The 25,929-nt window shown below is 46.6% G+C and overlaps 1 protein-coding gene across 4 annotated transcripts in view; it reads right to left on the reverse strand.

Annotated features, from left to right (window-relative positions):
* RFX7 (regulatory factor X7) overlaps nucleotides 1–25,929 on the reverse strand; it is a 511,194-nt gene that overhangs the window by 154,742 nt on the left and 330,523 nt on the right. For 2 of the 4 annotated variants that reach the window (XM_078684878.1, XM_078684876.1), the window contains exon 5: nucleotides 19,279–19,395. In XM_078684878.1, coding sequence (XP_078541004.1) covers nucleotides 19,279–19,395 — 117 coding nt within the window. Of the gene's footprint in view, nucleotides 1–19,274; nucleotides 19,396–25,929 lie in introns of all 4 variants that reach the window. The other 2 variants (XM_078684877.1, XM_078684875.1) reach the window with 1 other exon arrangement.

Here is a 25,929-nt window from a genome sequence, read left to right on the forward strand (position 1 = left end):
TGTCCCTGCATCAATTTAGGTAGGCCCCTCCAGCTCTATCATGTATTTCCCCTGGGGGGGTCAAAAACAGTCCATTCGGGCTTCCGCTAGGACCAGTGTACCCAGTGTACCTAGTGTACCTTTCTTTTGGCTAATTTGCGGTCCCCGGTCTGCCTCACCGCCTCTGTACAAATTAGGTCTGCATTTGCCCCCTTTCAACCAGGAGAACGGTCTTACCGCATTTATTTAGCGGCCGCATACAGGCGAGTCAGTCCCGTTTACAGTATACCATGATGTGTGTGTGTGGGGGGGGGGGGGGGGGGGGGGGGGGGGGGGGGGGGGGCGATGCACGATTCCCTCGCAGGTCCTATGTCCCCTTGGGGGTGCCGTCGGGAATCTCCCGGTCATCTGGTCGTCAGGGCCGCAGAGTCTGTGCAGACCCGATCCGGGTTCGTCTTTGGATGCCATCACGACACGTAGCTGCCGTTTTGGGGTCAGGCTTCTGGTACAATTGCAAAAAGAAATTGGCTTGAGAAGATCATGCAGTAGCTTTAACAAAGCTAGGATAAGGCCAAATTGAGTCAAGTTGGAATTCAATACAGAAACCTTAGAGAGGGCGAGTCAAAGGTTTATGCTGCAATCAAAGTAGATAGGCATCTATCAGTATTTCCTGACCTGCAGTATTTATTTCGGGCAGTTGGTGCAGAAATTAAAGGGGGTATTTTCCATGACCTCTAATTACCCTCATTCTCCAACCAAGTGGCTGGTCCCGGCAGGTTAACTCATCGGGAGAGGGAGAGAAGGGTCCTCTTCTCTCTCCTTGTCATCTTTTTTGCAGTGTTCTGCAAATCGTTCGATTTTTTCAAATACTTTGATTTTCGCAAAATACTGAAAAAAAGGATCTGAAGGTGGAGACTACACACATGAACATCTGATGTCACACAAGGGACGGGCATACCACTAAATGGTGGTCGTCGATAGCCATTAAAGAAAATAAAAAAGAGACTATTTCAGACGGAACCACTAGATGGCAGACTAGTGCACAGTATGTGAATCCAGAAAAGGAGTCATGCTGCAAAACCTGCCATTATAAAACGTGGAGAAATAGCATCTAGTTAGTCTAAGGACAAGACTAGGTCAACAGCAAGCAACAATAGATATCTGCAATAATATCCACAGGATTACTACTGTAATGCAGTATGATGGCTATATAAAGAATCAAAACAATTATTCACTGTCGCTGAAATTCGAGTCATCTTGTATACTCCCTCTTCTAGAAGAATACAGGCTGTTGTTGGCTGATAGGGCAGTGCCCTTATGCTTAATATGCAGATTAATGAACTCCAAAGTAGCGTCAGGTTGCAGGAAGAAATGCGTTTTACTGTTGTTCTCCACTTTCAAAAGGGACTTGGAACATACCATACGGCTCTTGCAAGCTATAGTTTTTGACCTCCTGAAATGATATCCTAGCTGCCTGAACCATGGGAGTTTAGTTCGGAAGGAAGGCAGCAGGGGATCCAGTGTAATGGAGGTCCGGTGTAGTCCTACTAAGACGAAGAACCGGATGCCTATCTCTGTAATTCAAGCGTTGAGCTATGATGGGCCTAGGGCTGTACCTCATGCGCCGTCTAGGGGCAAAAGAATGATGTGCGTGTTCCACAAGGAAGAGTAAAAAGAAAGATTTGTGTCCAAAAAGTGATTCCAGAAGCTGTTCCACAAAGAGCTCCATATGGACATTATTGGTGGATTCGGCCTCACCTATAATGCAAATTTTGTTGTGGCCAGAGCGGCCTTCTAGAGCCTCATTGTTAGCCTTCACTGCCTGTAGGTCTAGAGTCAGTTCAATCAATCAATCAAGACATTTGTAAAGCGCGCTCCTCACCCATGAGGGTCTCAAGGTCCTGGAGGGGGGGGGGGCTGCTACTGCTCGAATGGCCAGGTCTTGAGTAGCCTCCTGAAGGTTAGTAGGTCTTCAGTTTGCCGTAGGAGGAGGGAGTTCCAGGACTTGGCGGTGAGGTAGGATAATGATCTGTTGCCGGTGGTCGCTCTCCTGATGCAGGGAACGGTGGCGAGGGCTGCCGGTTCGAGGTGTAGAAGATGATCAGTTTGTTGAGGTATGCTGGTCCGGTGTTGTGGAGAGCTTTGTGTGCGTGGGTGAGGAGCTTGAAGGTGATCCTTTTGTTGACGGGAAGCCAGTGCAGGTCTCTCAGGTGGGGTGGGATGTGGCTGTGGCGAGCGATGTCGAGGATCAGGCGGGCAGAGGCGTTCTGAATGAGTTGCAGTCGTTTCAGCAGTTTGGTCAGGGCTCTCGCATAGAGGGCGTTTCCGTTGTCCAGTCTGCTGCTAACGAGGGCCTGGGTGACCGTTCTTCTGGTGTCAGTGGGGATCCACTTGTAGCTCTTTCGGAGCATGTGGAGGGTGATGAAACAGGAGGATGAGATGGCGTTTACTTGCTTGGTCATGGAGAGTGTAGAGACGGGGATGAATCCCAGGTTGCGTGCGTGGTCGGTGGGTGTTGGAGCTGCTCCTAGGGTGGTCGGCCACCAGGAGTCGTCCCAGGCAGAAAGGGTGGAGCAGAGGATGAGGCCCTCTGTCTTGTCAGAGTTCAGCTTCAGACGGCTGTTCTTCATCCATTCGGCGACGGCTTTCATACCTTCGTGGAGATTGGTTTCGGCGGTGAGAGGGTCCTTGGTGAGTGAGAGGATCAGTCGTGTGTCGTCGGCGTAAGAGATAATATTGAGGTTGTGCAGTCTGGTGACGTGGGCGAGTGGAGCCATATAGATGTTGAACAGCGTCGGGCTGAGGGAGGATCCTTGGGGTACACCGCAGATGATCTTGATGGCTTTGGATCGGGAGGGAGGCGGACGCTCTGTGTTCTGCCAGAGAGGAGGGAGGTGGTCCAGTCCAGTGCTTTGCCTCAGATTCCTGCGCCGTGGAGGCGAGAGCATAGCGTGCGGTGGCAGACAGGTGTCAAAGGCATCTGGAGGATGAGGGCCGTGGTCTCGCCGTTGTGCAGCAGGGCTCTGATGTCATCGGTGGTGGCAATGAGGGCAGTTTCGGTGCTGTGATTGCTGCGGAAACCAGACTGGGATGGGTCCAGGATGTTGTTCTCCACTAGGTAGCGGGTCAGCTGTTTGTTGACAGTTTTCTCGATGACCTTCGCCGGGAACGGGAGCAGGGAGATGGGCCGGAAGTTCTTGAGCTCCTCGGGGTCTGCTTTGGGCTTCTTGAGCACAGCGTTGATCTCGGCATGCTTCCAGCTCTACGGGAAGGTTGCGGTCTCAAGGGAGATGTAGATGGCTTTGCAGAGGTGGGGTGCGATGGTGGCGCTGGCTTTGTTGTAGATATGGTTGGGGCAAGGATCTGATGGGGAGCCGGAGTGGATGGTGCTACTCATGGTTTTGATGTTGTCGTCATCGTTGATGTTGGTCCAGGTGAGAAGGGGGTCGCCGTGGGTGGTGGCTGTAGGGTCAGAGGTGTTGTTTGCTGTAGTGGAGTCCTGGTTGTTGAACCGGTCCTGGATGTCTGATTTAGCGGTGGAGGAAGGAGGCCAGGGAGTCGTACAGGTCTTGCGAGGATGGGATGTCGTTGGTGCTGGAGCTGGGGTTGGAGATTTCCTTCACAATGTTGAAGAGCTCTTTGCTGTTGTGTGCGTTGTTGTCAAGGTGGTCCTTTAAGGAGGTCTTTTTGGCAGCTCTGGTGAGGTGATGATGTTGGCGCATGGCGTTCTTGTGGGCTGCTTGGTTCTCTGGTGTCTGTTTGTGGTGCCATTTCTTCTCCAGCTTTCGGCAGTTTTGCTTGGAGGTATGGAGGTCCGCGGTGAACCAGCTGGCAGTCTTGTTGGTGCGGCTGTTGGCGGGATTCTTGATCGGGGCGAGGGTGTTGGAGCAGTCTTCGATCCAGCGTCTGAGGTTGCTGGCGGCGGTGGTGGGGTCTGTGGATGGGCTGCGGGTGAGGGAGGTGTGTAGCTGGTCTTCGGTGATTTTGCTCCAGCAATGGCAGGGATCTGTTGGGTGCGGTGGTGCGTGGTGGGCTTCTTGAAGGTTAAGTCGACGCAGCGATGGTCGGTCCAGTGGAGTTCGTGGTGTGGCTGAAGAAGACGTGGGAGCTTGCGGAGAAGTTGGGATCGAGCGCGGGTCCGGCAGAGTGGGCAAGCTGTTTGAGTCGAACGTTGTCGAGCAGGTTGGTGGACTTGGTGTCGTTATTCTGAAGGTGGAAGTTCAGGTCCCCAAAGAGGATGTAATCCGTGGACGCGAGGGCGTGCGTGCTGACGAAGTCGGCGATGGAGTCGCTGAATTGTTGTTATTGTTAACTTAGTTTTCTATAGCGCCAACTCACCAACCAGTCTCTAGGCGCTCAAAACAAACAACAAACAACAGTGCATGAGGACGAGGGAGAGGTAGGGTATGTTATAAGACTATTTAGCTGAATAGAGTACCTCCCTAAATAAAAAGGTTTTTAGCAGCTTCCTGAAACGCAGGAGATTCGCTTCTTTCCAAAGTGATTCTGGTAGATTGTTCCAGATCTGCGGAACCAGAACTGAGAAAGACCTCCCTCCTTTGGTTTTTAACTTATAACGAGGGCAGACCAGAAGCTGGGATTCGGCGGACCTTAGGACTCGCTTGGGGATGTACACCTCCATGCGCTCTTTGATGTAAGCAGGGGCTTGCCCATAGATGGCCTTGTGGGCTGTGCACAGGCTCTTAAACTCCACCCTCTGTTCAATGGGGAGCCAATGAAGCTTGAGTAGTAAAGGAGAGGCATGGGATCTTCTAGGTAGCTTGAAGATCAGACGCGCCGCTTCATTCAGGACCACCTGCAATCTATTAATCAAGATTTTAGGCAGGCCTAAATAAAGGGCGTTCCCATAATCCAGCCTCGAGACGATGGTGGCAGAAACCACCATACGGAGTGCGGAGAAGGAGAGAAGAGGGGCCAACTTTCGTAACTGTCTGATTAAGCCAGTACACTTCCCTACAACTGAGGAGATCTGACTGGCCATTGACAACTCATTGTCAATCTTTATTCCGAGACTTTTTACTTTGTCACTCGGTATCGGTGAGGATCCTAATTCCTGGGGCCAGTAGAGATCACTCCAAGGCGAGACTGAGGTGGAGACCACCAATACCTCCGTTTTTTCCGGATTTATTTTCAGCGAGTTTGCCGTCATCCAGCTGACTGTATGTCTAAGAATGTTCCGTGCGCTAGTTTGTGCCAGGAGCGTATTGTCAATACGCAGCAGCAGCTGGGTGTCGTCGGCGTAGTTAAATACACGACAACCCATGTTAGCTAGAGAGTCAATCAACGGCTGGAGGTAAAGGTTGAAAAGCAGTGGGGATAGTGCGGAACCCTGAGGGACTCCGCAATTGTGGCTGGGGTCCGGGGGGCCTGTAGAGCAGAGTTCCTCGGAGGGTGGTGTTGGGATCAGTGTGGATCTGGAAGTGTAGGTGTTTGGCGGTGTTGAGGGTGTCGTCGGAGTTGGTTGAGACCTTGAGGATAGACTTGTAGATGATGGCGATTCCGTCTCCTACTCCGTTGGTGCGGTCTCTGCGGTTGATCTTGTAGCCTTCCGAGATGGCTATGGCGATGGGCCGAGGAGTTGTTCATACAGGTCTCTGTCAGGAAGGCGAAGTCCGGGGAGGACGTGTCGAGCAGGTCCCAGAGTTCGACGGCGTGTTTGCGTGCGGAGCGGGTATTCAGGAGTATGCATTTGAGGTGGTCGCGTCCTGTCCTGGTGGGTGGATTGGCGGGTCTGTTGCTGGTGAAGCTGCAGTTCTGGCAGGAAAAGGGTCCATGGTTGCGCTTCGGGGCGGCCAGGAATGTGTTTGTCCCGTGTTGAATGCGTGGAGGGTGCGGGCATCGTAGCAGAGTCGGGCGTCGTGGTGTTTGCGGGGGCCAGGCGTTCTGGCGCTGGGCGTGGTCCAGGCGTGGACGGGCGTAGATGGGCTTGCCTTCGGCTCGCTAGCGGCCGCCATGTAAGGGGAGGTGGGAGGGAGGAGCAGCTGGTAGGTGGAGCGGGGCGGCAAATGGGCACGGAGAGGGGCCGCAGGGGAGGCAGCGGCAGCAAAAATATGGCAGTAAAGGCGATTACAGTGGGGAAACACTGGCAAGGAACAGTGAAAAAAGAATAAGAGTTAAGGCATCAGATAACAGACAGAAAATCAGCAGTAGAAGCAGATAAAAATACAGTGGACAATACAGACACAAATACAGAGGCAGATGAAATACGGGCACAAGAAGGGGGGGCGGCAGCAGCAGTGGCGAACTCACAGCAGCCGCGTGCTCAGACAAAACACACAGGCTGTCCTGTGCGGCGTGGGGAGCGGCCTACCCTCAAAACAGTTCACCAACAGTGTTAAATGTCTGCTGCTGCAAGTCTTCCACGTCTGTCCTGTTTATCCACTCGTCCCTGGAAATGGTCCACTCGGCTTATCAAGGTATTGGTTTTACTGTCAATGAAGTGGATACTTTCCTATATGGCTTGTAGAAGAGCAGTGACATCCTGGTGGCCTTGTCAGAGGATATCTCTTGTGGGGGAGGATGGGGGACAGGTTCAGGTTTCTCCTACTTTTTGTCAAACTGCAAGTGAGATTACCTGTGGTCAGCCTTGCCCATTCTAGAGTCTTCCCGAATACAGGTGGGACCAGATGAAGGATATCTCAGACATAGTCTGTTCTCCAGCTCTGCCACTTTATAGCCCAAGGGATCCTGACGAGTCAGTGGGGCGTAGCATGTAGCGTGGCAGGAAGAAGGTTGAGCGCTTTGCAAGGCAGAAGTTGCAATGGGGAGCTTGCGTCTGTGTAGGAGGTCAGATGTGTTCCTCACAAATGCAGTTATCTGCCATACTCTACACAGCGGTGATCACAATACGCCAGGTCAGAGCCCCAGGTTCATTCAGGCCCATGTGGGCGAAATATGGTGATGCCAGACAGCCATCTGGCCCCGCACAGCCCTCTAGGCCCAGGTGAGTAAAGGCATAGCCCAAAACACCTGTAGCCCTTCATCCAGCTGCAGTGGTAGGCCACGATCAGCCGCGGTCACAGAATGATGCTCCCAGCAGGGGGCGCAATGATCACTCATCCAGGGCATTGGTACAGTGATCCAGGTGTGACAGAGTCCCTGGTGGCAGCCCCAAGGTCATTGGCATAGCCAAGCACATGCGAGAATGCCGCCTGGAAGTGCCTCACCAGTCGCGGGCAACACTGTCGTGGCCCACAGCTATCCATCCTGATCCTGAGAGAAGGGCCACACCCCCGAGGGCAATAGTGGTCACAATCCAGTCCTCTTGACCACGGGGAAAACCGCTAGGGTGTGATCAAGTAGAACCCTGGAGGTGCAGCAACTCTGCAGATACCTTCACTGGGTCAGCAGTCGGCAGTGGCTTCCAGGCCCGACACACTGTCAGCGTAACGCCTCTAAAGACCCCATAAGTCCAGTAGACACAATCTACTCGGGACTCGCTAGTCAGCTATGTATTAGGGCTCCAGGTGATGACAACATGTACCACTGCTACTGTGGTCCAAAATAGGGAAGTATCGGGGACAAGCAGGGGCAGGGAGAGCAACTTTTGTTTTGCTCATAATCTTTTTAATGAAAGTTTTTAAACAGAGTACAACACAGGACAACATGGTCTCCAAAGGCAAATATAATATTACGGGATAAAATTAAACAGAAAGAAATACCTCATAGAATAGGACCAGTAAAGGATTGTAAGGGGGAAAAGGGTAGACCAGACGTTAGACATATTCGCTAAAGGGTCATCCACAGTAGAAGATGTCTCAATGTAAAGAAGAAAAACAAGACAACAACAAGTCCTGGTCGAAACCTTCTTGACATATTTGGAGAAGCTGGCAATGTCAAATATTGGTGAGCTCTACTAGAGTTTTACACTATTCTTGTAGAATTTAACCAGACCCTGGATTTTCCTCCCTTTACCCGATTTAATCACCCACCTTTTAATATAGACAAACGGTCTGACAAGCCTGAGACGTTCTGGTTGAGAGAGGTAATTAGTTGTTCTAAATCACTTAAGACACTCAGGGGCACATGCATCAAGCTATTGCGCGATCGCAAACAGTGCAAAATCCGCCTGAAATTCACTGAATTTGCTATTCTCAATTTTGCTACCTTGAAATTGTGAATCCGTATTTGCCAATTCACAGATATGGATTCGCAATTCAATGCAAATGACATGCAAAATAACACCAATTCACATCAGGTGGTAACCAACTGAAAACTAAACTGACCCAGAATGCCTCAGAATGTTTCACAATGGCCGCGTTGTGCGTCCTGGCGAGGAGAATGAGGATACAAGCTGCAGCACAGACAAAAAGGAGGATACAGGAACACATTTTTTGATTGCGCATTACATTGTTGGGGCAGACAGAGGAAGAGATATATGAGAAATATAGGTTGAATCCTTTCATGATATATGATCTGAAAGCTGAATTGGAACCATTACTGCAGCGTCAGACTTGCAGAACACATGCCATCCCCACCCATGTCGATTTTGCTGCCTACATAAAACAGGCGGTGCATTGCAGTATATGATCTTTAGCACTTTAGCAGCGATATATGGTTAGCAAACGTGTTTTTTTTCAGAGACGAGTGGATTTCTTTTTATTTATATTTCACAGAAGTGCCCTCTATGAGGGAGCAACATTTGGATCGCCGACATAAGAGCAGCAGCCCGAGTTTTTCGATAGAACACCGAGGTCAGTAGCGAGCAGGGTAGAGTCAGGAAAAGTTGTAGCATGGTGCTCGTATAGAGATTTTGTTGCAAACTGGGTTATCGATCTGTATCATTGTAGATCACTTCAGGTATTAGAGCGTACAATGTCGTATCAGTTTTTAAGTAAGCTTTGATCATATTTTCAAGAGGTTAATTTGGTCACTTATCAAGAGGTTTGTGTTCGGTATTACGTATACACCTGAAGTATTGACACTTGGAATTTGTTTTGAGAACACGTTTTTTACATTGAGTATTTGGAAAATTGTCGCCTTGTTTTCACATTTTTTTAAACTCATCACTGATCACTTCTGGAACTATATCCACCACAATGGGCATTACTAACCCAGAGCATTTGAAGTTATTATAATGATGTTTAGGCATATAATGTTTATGAAAATACTGACTGCTGTACCGAGACATGGGTTCATTGACATTGAGAAATGTTTTATTATTTTTTGTTTACAGACTAAGCCCCTGAAGAAGGGCCGCTGGGGCCTGAAATGCATTGGGCAGCTCTACAAAAAAATTACTTTTGTTCAACAAGCATATGTAATTTATGTATTACTATAAGGAAAAGTTTAGTGATGTAAACAAAATAAAAAGGAAAATGATTGTTTTGTTGACAGGCCGAAGGCGCGCATAAGGCAAGCTCGTCTGCGCTCGTCCGCGATCAGGACGCGACCGGGGCCGGTCCCCCTGCCCGATCCTCTAGCCACAATACCGCGTCTTATACTCGGACAGATCTGCTGTCCATAAGACCCCCCCTCTGCACGACACATCCGTGTTCTCTCTTAGACGCTCAGCGCCGGAACTATGTATGCTCGCTCTGTCACTTCACCCTCTCATCCTCAGGCCTAACAACCCATCCAATGCTCGACCCAACTTCGGCCACTACTTCGGGTGTTCACCCCCTCCTGACCCTTAGATCTGCACTTATCAACTGCAGATCACTGACCAAACATGCCCTCGACATCTGGCAGACCCTCCGAGACAACAGCTGGGATTTGCTTTTCCTAACGGAAACTTGGCTGAATGACTCCACGAACCCTGCCATCTCCCTTGCCCTACCGGAGGGCTACAGTATTAGCTGCGCTAACAGACCCAATGGTAAATCGGGAGGCGGTGTTGCCCTAATCCATATGGACGGCTACCTTTCCCCCATTCAACCACATTGACTGCATAGAAGGCTTGCCTTTTAGCATCCAAACCTCCCCATCCTCCTCCTGCTCGGGAATACTCATCTATCGCCCCCCTCATTCCAATTTGTCGCACTTACCGGCCTTGACAGACTATATTATTCAGCTCAGTACTCGCTATGCCAACTTTACCGCTTTAGGAGATTTTAATCTCATGTTAACAATGAATCCTGTCCGCATAGCAGCCACTTCATCTCCACGCTAGCGGCCTGCAACTTAGTCCAAATCATAACCCTACCCACGCATAAAGCGGGTCACACACTGGATCTAATCTGTTCCAATCTTCCCTCCATCCGGGCGGCCCCTCCCCTTCCTGTCACTTGGTCGGACCACTTCTTTATCTCCTTTGAGATCGACTCTCCCCGTCCCACCAGACCCTCTATCACTCCTAAATCCTCAGGCAGAAACTGGAGTCGCGTCACCCTGGATGCGCTCCAGAAACACCTCAATAACTCTCAACCCTGTCCGTCGCCTGACCCTGACCTAGCTATCAACCATCTGGACACATGGATTGGACAGGCCCTAGATGCCCTGGCCCCCATTAAACCGATTAGAACCTACAGAACGGCACCATCAGCCCCCTGGTACTCCGACGAACTTCGGCAGAAAAAGGCTTTCTGTAAATCTCTTGAACGCCATTGGAGACAGAATTACTCTCCAGACAGCAAAACCCTCTACAAAACTGCCCTCAAACAATATCGTAGAATGATAGAGGAGCATAAACAGGAGTTTCTGGCCTCCCGAATCAAACTCGCTAGCAATTGCGCCAGGGAGATCTTCAACATTGTTAGATCTTTCACAGATCCTACTGCACTGACCCGATCTCAACCCGCCTCACAGGCGCTTTGCAATAAACGTTCTCAATTTTTTGAGGACAAAATAGAGATCATTTATGCATCTTTTCCCCCCTCCAACAGTGAAGGAGGTGACGAGCGATCCAATTCTCTTACACCCCTCCTGTCTGAATTTGCAGTGATATCGGAAGCCGAATCTATGACAGAATTACTTAAATGTAAATCAGGTTCGCCAAACGACCCTTGGCCAGCCAAGGAATACAAAAAACTGGCACCTCTACTTAACCCCTACCTAAATCACATCTGGAATGACACCCTCCGAACAGGAAGCTTCCCTACCAAATGGAAACATGCCTCCTTAGTCCCCATTCTGAAGAAGCCCAACTTGGACCCCGACCTTCCCAGCAACTACAGGCCCATCTCCCTTCTGCCCGCCCCAGCTAAGATCTTGGAAAAACTGGTCCACTCTCAACTGGCAAACTTCATCGAGTCCAAAGGGCTTCTCCACGACTCCCAGCATGGCTTTAGGTCGGGCCACAGCACGGAGTCGGCCCTTATTGAAATGGCCGACTCTGTGAGGTGGACGCTCGACCGAGGGTCGAGGGCGGTGTTAGTGCTGCTGGATCTTTCAGCAGCATTCGACACCGTCTCTCATAAGATCCTGCTGGGAAGGCTGGAGGACCTAGGGCTGGGCGGCTCTGTGCTGAAATGGCTGTCATCCTACCTGTCCGACCGTACACAACAAGTTTTCACCCCTCCCTTCACTTCCTCAGCCAGACCACTCAAATGGGGAGTCCCTCAGGGCTCCTCTCTAAGCCCGCTTTTGTTTAATGTTTATTTCACCCCCCTGGCCAAGCTGATTGCTCAGACGGGAATTAAGTCCACATCCTACGCCGATGACATTCAGCTGCTTTTCACGTTCGATACCCCCCTCCGCCTCTGCTTTCGATCCGCTGAAATCCTGCCTCAGAGCTATCTCTCATTGGATGGATGCCAACTCCCTCCGTCTTAATGCAGGTAAAACGGAGATCCTGTTTTTTAACTCACCTTCTCCCCTGGACTCTAGCCTTTGGTGGCCAGAGGATCTGTGCCAAGCCCCCACGCCTAAGGACTCGGTGAGAAATCTGGGAGTTCGCTGGGACAACCATCTCAGTTTCAGCACCCAGGTACAAACAGTCGCAGCCTCCTGCTTCGCTAAAATCAGAACAATCAAACGGCTTATTAACTATCTGCCGGCGGACTGCCGTAAAACTGTGATCCAGGCACTAATCATATCCCATCTTGATTATGCCAATGCCCTTTACCTTGGCATCACGGCCGGCCTGTGTCACAAACTACAGACAGTCCAAAACGCCGCCGCTCGGCTGGTGGAGAGAATCCCTGCCAGACATCACATCTCTCCTCACCTCCGTAAACTGCACTGGCTGCCCATCGCCAAGAGATGCGTTTTCAAGGCAATGACGCTGGCTTTCCGTGCATCCAAAGGCAGCGGATCGGCCCATCTGAAAAACACCCTACGTCCATACGTTAAAACCAGGGCACTACGTTCCAACTCCCTACTTTTCCTAGAAACTCCCCGATTTAAGCGATCCCGTGCAGGCTGAAAAACCTTTGAGGTCTGTGCCACTCAACACTGGAACAAGCTCCCCTTAGCTCTACGCAACTGCCAAGCAGAACCTGCTTTTCGCAAATCCCTGAAAACCCATCTCTTTTCCTCCTAGTCTTCTACCCCGACCCTGTTCAGTCGGTTGTCAGAGTTTTCAGCGCCGGGATGCCCCGTTGGGGCCGCTGCGCACTTTATAAAAGACACAAATAAATAAATAAATAGTGGAAATTATAATTTCATTTTGAATGTTGATGATGTATAGAATGAATAATAATTTTTAATAGTGATCACAACCGAGATTAGGTTAGGCAACAGTGCGCAGAAGCCGAGGTGAAACACTTGAAGTAATAGAAAATTAATATAAATGTTTGTCATGGTACTTTACATCAGGACAGACAAATATAGTTTCTGTTTACCTCACCAAATACAAATCCAGTGGACATGTCCACACTATTTCCTGCGTCCTCGCACTCCCATTGCCCGTTCTGGGTGCTCAGACACATCCGTCACAGGTGCCAAGCTGCTCCTGTGGCTGGAGGCATCCTCACCATCCCCCCCCCACCCATGACACTACGGGCATCAAGAGAATTGGTTTGCATCTGCTCCACAGCATTTGTGACTTGGATAAGTTCCCTGGCAACATCTCCATATCAATGGGTCATTTCCAAATGCATGCCTATTGCACGTCGGGATAGTTGTGCAGTTGTTGTGCTAAGCCGGTTGATGGCCCTATTTGCGAGTCGGTATTTCGGAATCGCAAATAGCGATTGCGAATAATATCAATCCGCAAAAAATTAGGGACATTTTTAATGCATTCCTATTTGCTATACGGTAAAAATCGTAATTTGAGAATCGCAAACCACAATGTTGATGCATATGCCCCCCAGTCAACAGAACCCTAAAATGTAAAAGTGTAGAGTCTGAGAAAAGGTATCTTGAAATAAAGAACAGCTTGAGGCAGTAGTTAATACAAGTAGAAAATCCATAATTGTCTAAGGATGAACTAATACAAGTGTGACTCTGTTTTACAGAAAGCGCATTTAGCGAAAACCAGGCTGCAATGGATGAAATTTGTGCAGTAAGGTAAAAAACATTTGTTGAAGAATCATCACTATTCAGGTAGTGGTTTCCCTTCGTAATATAAATATAATATGCAGTTTGTGTAGCAGTGAAGTGTTTTTCTCAAGTAAATTCGCTGTATAGAGCTAATAAACCGAATTGACATTTATACAGCAGTAACAAGTGCAAGTATTCTCACTAGTATAGCTGCTCGATGTAACATGTTATAGTTCCAGAATTATTTTCACTACCATGTCATACGTACTATAAAAGAAGCTGAGGAGCAAAATAAGTTATTTATTTTCATAGTTGAATTTGGATTAGGGCCATAACTCACAACTGTTGTAGTCTCGAGTTATCATGATGCCCCCCCTTGCCCTCCCTCAATGTTAATATTTGATATTTACACTATGCACATCTGCAAATGCAGTCTATGCCATCGAAAAATTGTTATTGTTTATTACTTTAAAAAATGGTATTTAACAAAAACGGGATTAAATAAAGTCTTTTAGGAGAGTTGTATCGCTGAGTAAAGTAACTACAACATGTAATCCTTAAGGTAGTAAACAGTGTTCTTCTCATTTCAGTTTAGCTGTACTGTGGTAATGTACTTGAATATGAGCTGCAAAAAAATATTAAATCTGTGAATGTCTTACCCTAAGTGCTACTTGACTTCGAAATGGCCTTCAACACGGTCCACTGGCGCTACTTGGGAGTGTACTAGAGAAAGCGGGCTTTGGTCCCAGTTATCGAAAACTGGTAGGAGTCCTCTACTCCAACCCGTAAGCCAGGTTCCTCGTAAACGGGGCGATATCGGACACCTTCCCTATCAGGAGGGGAATCCAACAGGGGTGTCCACTCTCCCCTCTCCTATTCGCGCAAGCAATAGAGGCGTTGGCTTGTCTCATACGGCCCGTGAGCGGATACAGGGATGGCGCTGACACGGCTCCCATGAGGACCGGGTCACCCTGTGAGCGGACGATGTCCTGCTCTTTCTGGCTGACCTAGCCCAATCCGGACCGAGATGCCTCCAGATCCTTCATTCCTTTGGGAGAGCGTCGGGCCTACGCCTTAAACCGACCAAATCCAATTTAGTGACCCTTCATGCCTTGGGAGAATGTGCGGACTGGCAAACAGACATTCCCCTACGGAGACTTTCTTTTAAATATATCGGTAGTTGGGAGGCCCTTCTGCCGGTGCGGACCTGGTCCCTCAATCTCAGCCCACTGCTCAAACGTACGAAAGACGACCATCGTCGCTGGAAATCCCTTCCACTCAACCCCCTCGGTAGGATCGCCCTGTTGAAAATGATGGTTCTGCCTGGTCTCCTATATGTACTCCCGAATTTCCCGCTTCACCTTCCCGGCAGTTGGTTCCGTGGGCTGGATGGAGTGACCACGACTTTCCTATAGGGTTGCTCGAGATCGAGGCTGGCCCTCACACACTGCTGATGGCCCCCATATGATGGGGGAATGGGGATGACGTACCCCTACCTGGTCACCCACCTCTTGGTGATCCACGACTGGTTCAATGGTAGATGATAAGATCCGGCCTACTGGCTAGAACTAGAAAGCCTTGGATTCTCCCAGGTCCAGGCCATGTTATATGGGGCTCCAATTCCTCAAACTCTACCAGTGGTCACCCGTATGGCCCTCCTCGCATGGCAGTCCGCACAGTGGCACACTCAATAGGGTGCCAAAATTACACTTCAGTCGCCCCTCTGGTGCAGCACTCGGCTGCGGGAGGTTGGGACACTAGCGTGCTTTCAGAAATTAGACCTGATTGGCATAACTCAATTGGGCGATGTGTGGAAGGGTAAGGGTGGAAGGGTAAGCACTTGTCGTTCTTCAGAGAGCGGCTGCAAACGTATTTCCTGCAATCTACTCAATTCTACAAATGCTTCCAATTGCGCATGCCCTTGACCTCCACATTCCCGACAACACAACAATCCCAGAATTTAGTCCAATGGAAGCTCAGCTCTTCATGGGGAATCTGGAGAAAAGGGGTATATCCCAAATCCAAAGATCGCTGATAAACAACACCCCGTCCACACTAAACTCCCTTAGGACCCGCTGGGAGCACTGGGTTGGTCCTTTAGAGGAGAAAGACTGGAGAGATGCATTGATCGGCCAGGTTCTGCCTCATTCAAATTTTTTATCTACCCTATGCATATCTTACTCCTGCGAGGCTACACAAAGTGGGCTTCCACCCGTCCCCAAAATACCCATGTTGTGAGGCAGAACCAGCGAACTTTTACCATACATATGGTCCTGCGCCATCCTTTCCAAATACTGGGCATTAATTATAGTTGAATTGAGTGACATACTAGGTTGGACAGTCCCCTTAGTCCTCTTGCTCTTCTCCTGGGGGAGATGGAAGGGTTGGATGGTTCCTGGACTGACAAGTTGCTCCTGAGACAGCCATATTGGTGGTCAAAAGAGACATTGCAGAGGCATTGAAAGACTCAGCAGCTCCCTCTAAAACAAAATGGTGTAGGGGGTGGACCGGTGTGCCATCGAAGAAAAAACTGTGTATGAGGCAAGAGGCTGTCTGGCCAAACACGGACGTATATGGGGCAAATGGTTGGGCTTGCTAGGCTGATCTGACACGGACTATGGTTGGAAGGATTGGGGGGCAATCTAGATTTTATCCGTCGCTGGGCCAAACGAGGGAATGTTCTGTGAATGTACTGAAATGTGTTGTATGTCACAGTGTCTGTTTATTTTTTTGCTTCTAAAAATCAATAAAATTGCTTATCAAAAAACAAAAGTGAAATATATTAGTACAGTTTTTCTAAGTAGCACGTGTTATTGGGCCACAAATATCTTCAATGCTACAGCCACAACATGTATTTATTTTCACCACTGTGTAATAATGATTCTGTCAAACTCTCCACTAAAAAGGTATTTTTTTATTTGCCTTTAACTTCATGGATAGCTCTGCACCAATTCTGGCACTCGCTTAGCGTAGTCAGTAAATGTCCAGTATGCCACATTTCGATCAGTTCTGGGCACGAATACAAAAAACAAGTTAATCGGGTGGGGAAGTAAAAAAAAAGGCCATGCTTTCCATTTTAGCTACCAAAGGATATTTTGTTCACATTTAAAGGTAATATTGCTGAACAGATTTACATCACACTTGACATGAAAGTAGACCTTTACCCAGAGAGCATTCTTTTGCTTCATTGATGTATACCTATACAATAGTTTTTTTAGATATTAACATGTGAAAAAGATGCCATGTAAGCTTTAAAGAGTTGACCTTTGAGTTTTATAGTTATTCTAACTACACATTTTGTTTAAAAAAGTTCTCTCCTTGGATGAGTAAGTATTTTGCTCCTGTCACCCCTTTCAGGACTGTGGTATCAGAAGTTAGACTAATTGGGTGGAAGCAGGAGAACATTTCTCTTGGGGCCACTAGCACAGGATACGAAGCACAGTCCCAGAGCTTTCAAGTATGTAAATAATAAAGGGCCACAAAGGGTGGCATGGTGAGCACACCTTAACCTCTCTTCCCCCAAGATTAAAATTCAACAATGATAACTGTAGGTGAGCTGGGGTACGCAGACTAGAGTTCAAGGCTGCAGACTCCAAAAACTCAAAATGGTGCCCATATTCGTGCCCTCTGTACCAAAAATATGATACATGTGGTCCTTCGTAAGGTTCACTTTCATAATCCATGGTCAAGGTACTGAGGCTGCCGACCATAGCCCCTATTTTGGGCAAGTAGAGTCTGCGGCCTCGAAATAGTCATCTCACTTACAACACATTTGGGTTGCTCATAGTTAACAATTTATTTTGTTGAGCCGGGTCGGCGGTTTCCAGCCCAAGCCCAAGTAATAGGGGCCGAACTTCTTCTACAGTCTATGGAATCCCTGTTGAGTCCATTTGCAAGTTTACATTTTAAAGAGAAATCGGAGCATATAATTCTTGGAGAAGGTAATGTTGCTGTGAGCACCATTTATGCCATCAATGGCAGAGGAAGGAGTACTGCAGGACCACCTACTGGCCAGGGGCGTGACATAGGTCCCATGCAATTCCTGCAGAACAGGCGATAGGGGGTGGGGGAGAGTATCAACCTTTCAGGGAGGCCAAATCCTATTGGGGTGGCTCTATTCGGCAGCAGGATGACACTTGCATTACGCCACTGCCACCAGTGCTCATCAGTAGGAAGAAAAGATGACATTGGCTGCTTAAACTTGGTACTGAAAAACCTGCAAAAGCTGGACATCTGGGTGTTTTTTCAGCGATCCAAATGTGAGAATCTGGTCAATGCCAGAATGGTCCCCTGAGAAATCAGCGACAACAAACTTAGCAGGAGTCTACACTTCTTTGAAACATTGAAGATTAGACAGCATCTAGTCAAGCACAAGAAGGACTATGGGAGGGTCCTGAAGGAACAGTGGAAAAGGCTGTTGGACAGCAAGAACAGGAAAACCTGTGGATGTGCCGCAAAAAGTGCTCCAATAAGTGGAGGAGACCAACACCACAGCCCCTCCCCCCCCCACACGCATCTGTGCAAGGCCGACTACTGTGACTGCCTGCCAAGGGTTGGGCACGGGCTAGGACATGACGCCTACCCCCACTATACATACCCAAAGATGTGCCAATTTGTGTTGTCTGCCTGTGGAAGATTTGGCACAGTGACTGACCATAGGCCAGGTCCTACAGTCAATGCCAGCTGTGCATAGCAGAAGGCAGAGGGGGTTGATAACCGGCTGCGAGTCGGCCACAAGGCCTTACAGTAAGCAAGTGGATTGGATACTAAGCCTGACCAAAGGCGGGGCATTATATCTAACTGCTACTGCGCATGGCTAAAGGCCATCTGTAGAAGGATTGGATGCTTACACCAGACAGCCAGGCCTTGCACACAGTCCCCTCTGCACACAGCAAAAGAACAGACTCAATAGGGTTTGGCCACCTTCAGCGAGTGGGCGGAGGCCAACTTCCACTACGCTGCGCACAGCAGGGTTTGCTGCTGTGGGGGGTTGGGCACTGAGACTCGTTATAGGCTGGTCCTGTGGCCAACCCTTGCTGCGAATAACCAGAGACCGTCAGCAGTGGGGTGGTCGTCTGTGGCAGGAATTAATTCAGGACCAGGAAGGACGGGTGAACAGCAGGTAAATGAAGTAAATCATAAACAGATGATAGAAAGTTTATGAAAAAATCATGTAAAAGGTTAATTATGGTTCAGCGAACATAAACCTGTACAACCTCTGAAAATAGCCAGTTAAGGTGTGTAAGGCACACCAAAGCTCATAGTTCCTACAATGCTCAGTGTACTCCTTGGTCGATGGTACATGAGCAAAAAGGAGTCTAGCAATAAGACGTGCGTTTTGTTGAATATTGCATATTATAACCGGCGAATTGTAGGGGTTTTGCAGGCGTGTATTCCCCACACACACGCACTAGAGACTAAACGGTTAACTTCTAAGGCAATCTACATGGATTAGGTTATTCAGTGTAACTGTGCATGTTAATTTGGCATGAAGTGCTGTTATTACCTGCTATATTTGTTAAACCAATAAAATGAACATTTGCCACAGCTTTCATTTTCTTATTGTTAAAACATGCATTGTTGCAAGGTTAGCCTTATAACTAAAAGCAGAGTTTGGTTTATATAGTTATGCTTTGTCCATACAGTTCTTCTGGGAAATTGTTTGGGCTTGTTGAATAGAATGAACTTCTATATTTAGCTTCTTGATGAACAACACGAGCAGCAGTAAGCAGGCACAGAACAGTCACAACAAACAGTGCTGCAAACAGTTCACTGGGCGGAAGGCTGAAAGCAGCTGGTGTTAAGTTACTTGCAATGGAGAACATTATCCTAACTTGCCCTGACTCTGGAACGAGGTACGTTCCTGCCATTCCAACTAAGAAATACGTCACAAACTTCAAGACACGTAAAGGATATTTGGATTTGCCTCTGATGCCCAGCCGACGCGCCTTCATGTTGGGAAAGACGTTTTTCATTATCTTTCCAAAGTCAGCCGCACTCAATGGATGGTAGCCAAGATTGTCACAATAGCTCCTGCAGGAAAAAAACAAGAAGTGTGTTTGGACGAGATAATAAGTTGCAGAGCCACTGCACACATCGCCGTGAAGGATGGGGCTGCACAGAAAATCACTTCTGGCTGAATCAATAATCATTTCTTGAAGTGGCTCGGTGCGAACAATTAATAGTATAGTATTGGTGTGCTTGAATAAATGTATCACATTAAATGAGCATCTATTCCACTTAACCACACCCTTCAAACCAATCACCCATGCTTGAGGGAGCTCCCAGTTGCCTTAGCAATCTAACCCTGTTTTTGCTGGAATATCTATTATACTGGGTGTTCTGTGGCTTATGTCTCCTCCTCACATATTTATGCACATGCACCTTTATCATGATGTTGATTTGTAGTGGCTGATCATTTAAGTCCTATTGCTTACATGCTTTAGGCTGACAACCCGCTTATTCCATCGCATCTCACATGTTTTTATGTATTTATGCTTTAAAGTACTAATTAATTGTTTTTATCTGGAACATCTATTATGGGGGTGTCCGTAGCTGCTAGTGTCTCTTTATACTCTTATGCATATTCGTTGTTTACAAGGATGTTGATTTGTAGTTGATCATATAAGTACTATTGCTTATGTGTAATAGTTTGACAACACGCTTGTCCAACCGTATTTTACACGTGTTATGTATTAAGTATTGATGTATTCATTAATTGTTCTTTTTTGTTATAAGGCTGAAAGCTGAAACAAACTTAACTGATTGATTAAAAAAAAGTTAATTTCAGGGATTTTTAGATTTTATTCTGTAACCATAACTACACAATGATTTTCAATAGGAAATTGAATTATCACACACATAGATAAATATATATATATATATGTGTATATATATATATATATATATATATATATATATATATATATATGTATATATATATAGTTTTTGGCACCAGAATTGGGTTCTACTCTTCGTCATTTATCCTGATTGACAAACGAATTGGTGGCGCCTTTGGCGTCGGGCGAGCTCTGATTCATATATATATATATATATATATATATATATATACACAATTATATTACTGAATATCTACATTAAATTTTGGGAGGACAAAAAATTACTGAAGAACAAAATATTGCAAGGTAAGTGCATATAAAAGAATTATAGATGTATTATTTATCACTACACATCTATGCACCTTGAAGATGTATATATTGTCTAGGTACATATATATGGTGTCCGGTATAGAAAATCTACATCTGCCATTCAATAGTTAATTTTCATATTTTAACTCGATATATCCACACCACAATATTCTGACTTCGATATTCAGGGGGCACACATATATCCATACATACATACATACATACATACATACATAGATGCACACAACCACACATGTGAAAAAAAACAACAACCCACTGTCTGGTTTCAGATTTCAGTGACTGAGGCATGCACAAAAATTGAACCGATATCACTAGCTGGAACTTTATGGAGCTGCACTGTCCCCGCGAGATTTAATACCTTACTGCAACACCATCTAGCAATGATTTTTCAAAGTGCTAAACTTTTCAGATCTAGTCTCAAAACCAGGGATAATTTTAGAGTAGAATATGCGGCAACAAGTAAGAATTAAAATGTAGATTTCAGAAATAATACATCACTCATGTAACTAATTGGGGAGGATCTAAACATCAAAAATAATAAGTGGTTTTAAATATGACCATAAATGTGTTCAAATACTGAAATTCCAATGTTTTAGTATTACATGCCTATTGTGGTAGTTATTATTAAAAAAAAACATTATTTTCAATATATGTTTATCAGCAGTAGTAAGTATAATGTTGATTGTCAGCAATCAAAATGAATAATAACACAGTTAGGAATGTAGAATTTTAGGGTAAAAACTCTTTGCTTTATTAAAAACACATTTTATCTGAAGAAGGGCGAGATTGTTGAAGGTGCTCTCTTCAAGTTTTAGCTAGCAAAGGGCACTAAGTGGAATAAGAAAGTTAATGTTTTCTTTACCTTTCATTACAAAATGGCTGCATTTACAGTGATCAGAGTCAGTGGAACTGTCTAATCCTTTGGCTACAGCGTTTACTGCATAATTATGGATTTGCCACTCTTCCCACAAAATTTGCTACACCGTTTTCATCAAACCGGTTTCTAGCTGGAGTGGGTCAAAATAATGTAGCCAGAGAATGAGCCACATAAGGAGCATACTTTCCGTTATCTTGATGCATAATTTAGGAAACCCTGCCGCATACTTTGGCCTTTAATTGCTGCATTTTTATAATAGTCTAAATAATCTCAAAGCTCTGCAGAGTAGCTTGTGGGCTGTCATTAAAAGGATAAAACTCATATTTCCCAGGGACCAGGTCAATATTTCCCAAATTTCACAGGCCCTGTGAGATTAGGTTTAAGACAACTTAATTTTGTGCAATTAAACCATACGAACATAAAATAATCATTTAATAAAATACATTAGTATATTCCGACACATCTACGACCATCTGCAATGAGTGATCGCTTAAAAAGAACGCCAAAGAACCACAATGTCAAAAGACGACCTGCCTGATCAAACCACATACAAACATTGAAATAGGTTCTCAAAAGCCAAGTCTGACAACAGAGCAAAGCTGCATTGACAACCCTTACAGTGAAATGACTTCATTCTATAAACCAACAAACATATTGATAAGTTACTTACCTTCTGTAGTGGTCTTTCAAGTGGATACTTGATATAATTGGAGATTCCTCACCTTTTGAATACCCACAGATGCCAGGCTGGATCTGGAGAATTTTCTCAGCCAATCCCCTGCACGCCAGTAGGTGGTGTTAAGCTGCTCTGCATTGGCACCGATCCAACCCGAAGTGATACCAGGCCACAATACAACCACCACCTCTGCATCAGTTTCTTTATGATATCTGTCAGTGCTGTGAGGCATTGGGCTCTTAGGAATTAGATGGCTCAAGGGTACAGATCTCTATGGTGGAATCTGTTCAGTATTGACCAGAGAAGTCCAATTCGAAAAACTGGAAGGAGGGTGGATCAGGTAGGAATCTCTGGTTGGATAGGAATATCCAAAGGTAAGTAACTTGCTCTTCTGATGCATACTTTTAAACACAGATTCATCACCTTTTAAATAAATTAAATACCAAAGCAGTGCCTCCCATGTGGAGGGCTTTTGCTTGATAGGACTTAGTTAAATTGCCCCTCTCAACAGACATGCTGTCTAGGCAGTAATGCTTCGCGAACGTATGAAGAGACACCCAAGTAGCAGCATGTCAAACATCCAGAACATGCCCTCCACATGTCACAACAGTAATCGCAGCTTTGGCTCTGGTGGAATGAGCCTGTAGGCCTTCCAGAGGCTGTTCCTGGCCAGACTACAGCAGATCTTTATACAAAGAAAACATCCCTCATAACAAGGTCCGTTTCTGCACTGCTCATTCTTTCTTTTTCTCTTTCTTTCTTTGGCCTCAAAGAAACCCACAGGGAGTTAGGTGTCCTCCAGGTTATTTTTTGTGCAGACGATGAAGAAAGTCAGAGGCCTCTTACGGTCGAGGCGACGGAGTCTCTCTTTCTCTTTGAACAGATGAGGAGGAATGAAAACATCAGCAGGGCAATGGTCAACCTTTCAGAGGAATGCTGCCTTGGTCCTTAGTACCAATTTGTCTGGGAAGAACGTGATGTACACAGTAGTAGAGTGAAAGCGATTGAAGTGCACTCACTCTGAAAGCGTACTTAATCGTAACGAGGAACATTGTTTTCATTGTTATCACTCTCAGAGAGCAGCTGTTAATAGGCTGGAATGAGGTGTGCATTATTAATTTAAGAACCAGACTGCAGTCCCACTGGGGAAAAAAAACTGTTGGCGGGAACCTCTGGACATACCCTTTCAAAAATCACATCACAAACTTAAACAAATATTGCTAATCAAGCTGCTGCAGAAAAGCTTCCATCATAAATTGTTTTAGTGGAGGGATGCCTGGCTGCCAAAATGACAACGACACACAAGGGACCAGCGCTGGGGTAGGAGTCAGAGTAGGCATCGGTCCCAAGTCGGAAAGGACCGCAAAGTTAGGAGGCACAGTCGGCATCCGGGATGGATCCACTGGCAGTAACCCAACCTTCACAGCACTGACCTGCTGTGTGATCACCAATGGACCTGAGAATTCGGAATGGATCAGATCTAATTCCAGTCATTTCTGCTGTGAGTGAGTGAGAAATACAAGGGACGTCCGCCTACTGATAGCAGTTGGGGGAAGAATGGAAGCCATGTTCCAACTTCCGGTGCTTCTATTTTGACTCACTTGAAGACTTGGAGTGAGATAAGGAAATCTGTCAGGAGTGGTCTCTGGACCAAGAATGTATCCACGTCCTCGGCTTGGAGTCGTGCAAGGAGCTGCGACACCAGAGACAGGCCTCGTGAGAGTCTGTCACTGACATCTGTTTGACGAAATTCTAAAAGAATTTGAACCTCACACTTTTAGTGGGAGAACTGTCACTTGCACACTGGCAACGTTTTTTGTAAAATATTTTTTGTCAAGAGATAGAAACAGCGGGAGTAAGCTCCGGATCTGTGGCGGTAGCCACAGAAAGAAATTAACTGATGTTGACGCAGAGAGGTTGCAGCAATAATATGGCCCAACGTCACTTTCAAGGCATGAAGGAGCAGATGCGGAGACGCACAATGACACCTTTGGAAAACCTCTGGATCCAGTCTAGTGCCTAGAGTATTCACAATGTGGGGAATCTGTAGTTAAAAGTATTAATCAAAAACGAGATTCATCCAAAAGTTGAATGAATTACTGAAGTTTTACACTCCAATTTGGGCCACGTACAAACAAACAAGTTGCTTTCCCACAATAACCCTCTTTCTTGTAGACATTCTGCCTAACTGCAGATTCCTGATCTTAGAATACGCCTCAGGTGCCAGATTAGATCTGGAAAGCTAGCTCAGCAATACTCTTGCACGCCACTGAGTTGTGACATATTAATAATAATAATAATAATAATAATAATAATCCACATTTGTATAGCGCACAATCACCCGTTAGGGTCTCTAGGCGCTGGGGGCCGTCGGGAAGATTAAGCAAGCTATTGCCCCTAGTCACATGGTGCTGGGCTAACCTGCCGCCGGAGCCGGGGATCGAACCCTGATCCCCAGATTCCAGCGTCAGTCGCCCTGGCCGCGGCGCCACACCTCTTCGCCCAAACTGCCCTGGAAGTGAGAAAGACGAGTCACGCCTGCAAGCTTACGTTAGTTACTTGCTAAATTCTTTCCATGCCCTCATATGCGGAGCGTGACAATTGTTGGTACTAGCGTACAGATTCATAACATGTGGTCTTTTCAGATATTGAAAAGAAGCCTCTCCACAAAACAGGGAGGAGGAAGAGCAGAGATATATAAGCATTTAGATAAAGCATCCACCAGAAAGAGCATTTCCAAAGGTAATTAACTAGTTCTTCTTGGGTACTTCTAAAAGCAAATTTCTCATGTTAGAATAGATACTAAAGTAGGAATTCCTAAAGTTGGAGTTTGTGGAGTGGACTCAGATCAAAAAGTCCTGCAGGTCTGGTGTCCTTCCCATTAGACCTGGTTGTCAAGGAAGCAGTGTTCATTAACACACCTGCACCAATGCTTACTTAGCATCTTGGCAGATATCAAGGAAAGGCACTCTGTGCACCATCACAGTGGTAGCAGCCTAGTCCCATGTGGAATGGACTTGCTCATGCTGCTTGGCCAGTGTACTCTGTCCTCTCCTGCACCCCTACCCATCCTTCTCCCCTCAGAGAACCATACAAACAGCTGATCATCCACCCGATGGTCATTGGTATGATCAATGTATAAACCTGAAGCCCTTCTATGGCCCTACTGATGGGGTGAGGAGAAGCAAAGAACACTGGGAGAGTGATGAATTGCCCAACGTGGAAAGGAGCCATGACTTTTGGCAAGCAGGCCGTCCGAGTCCTCAGCACCAGTAGGTTCAAAAACAGGTGGTGTAGGGCAGTTACAACAACAGTGCCTGAAGTTCACTCATGCAACATACTGAAGTTATCACAATGTTCAAGACATAGTCTTTAAAGTCAAAAGATGAAACAAGCAGTTGTGTATCTACTCAAAGGTCATACACGAGAAACACCAAGACCAAACTAAGGTCGACTTTGGCATCACAAATGGTTTGGAAGGGAACGTGTGTGTTAACCCTTTCATAAACCTCAACAAATTCAGATGATTTAAACAGCGTTGGTGATCCGACAAACGTAGAAAGGCCCGACAAATAAACTTTAATAATGCCCACCACAAGGCTTGCAGAGCCAAAGACCAAACAAATAAAAGAACATCCCTGTAAAGAGTGTGTCTGGCAGACTCCACATCAGACCACAAATTTATCCTAGCACTGGGGTAAATGGACTTTGTGAAAGGGCATGCATCGAGGATGACATTGACCACTTCAGGCGGCAGATAAAATACAGTTAACCGCAGCTGCTCAATCTCAACGCATGGAAATGTAGACTGCCCAGGTTCGGGTGAAGAATCCTGTCCTGCTGCT

This window comes from Lissotriton helveticus, chromosome 3_2 (assembly GCF_964261635.1).
Source record: "Lissotriton helveticus chromosome 3_2, aLisHel1.1, whole genome shotgun sequence".
Lineage (NCBI taxonomy): Eukaryota > Metazoa > Chordata > Amphibia > Caudata > Salamandridae > Lissotriton > Lissotriton helveticus.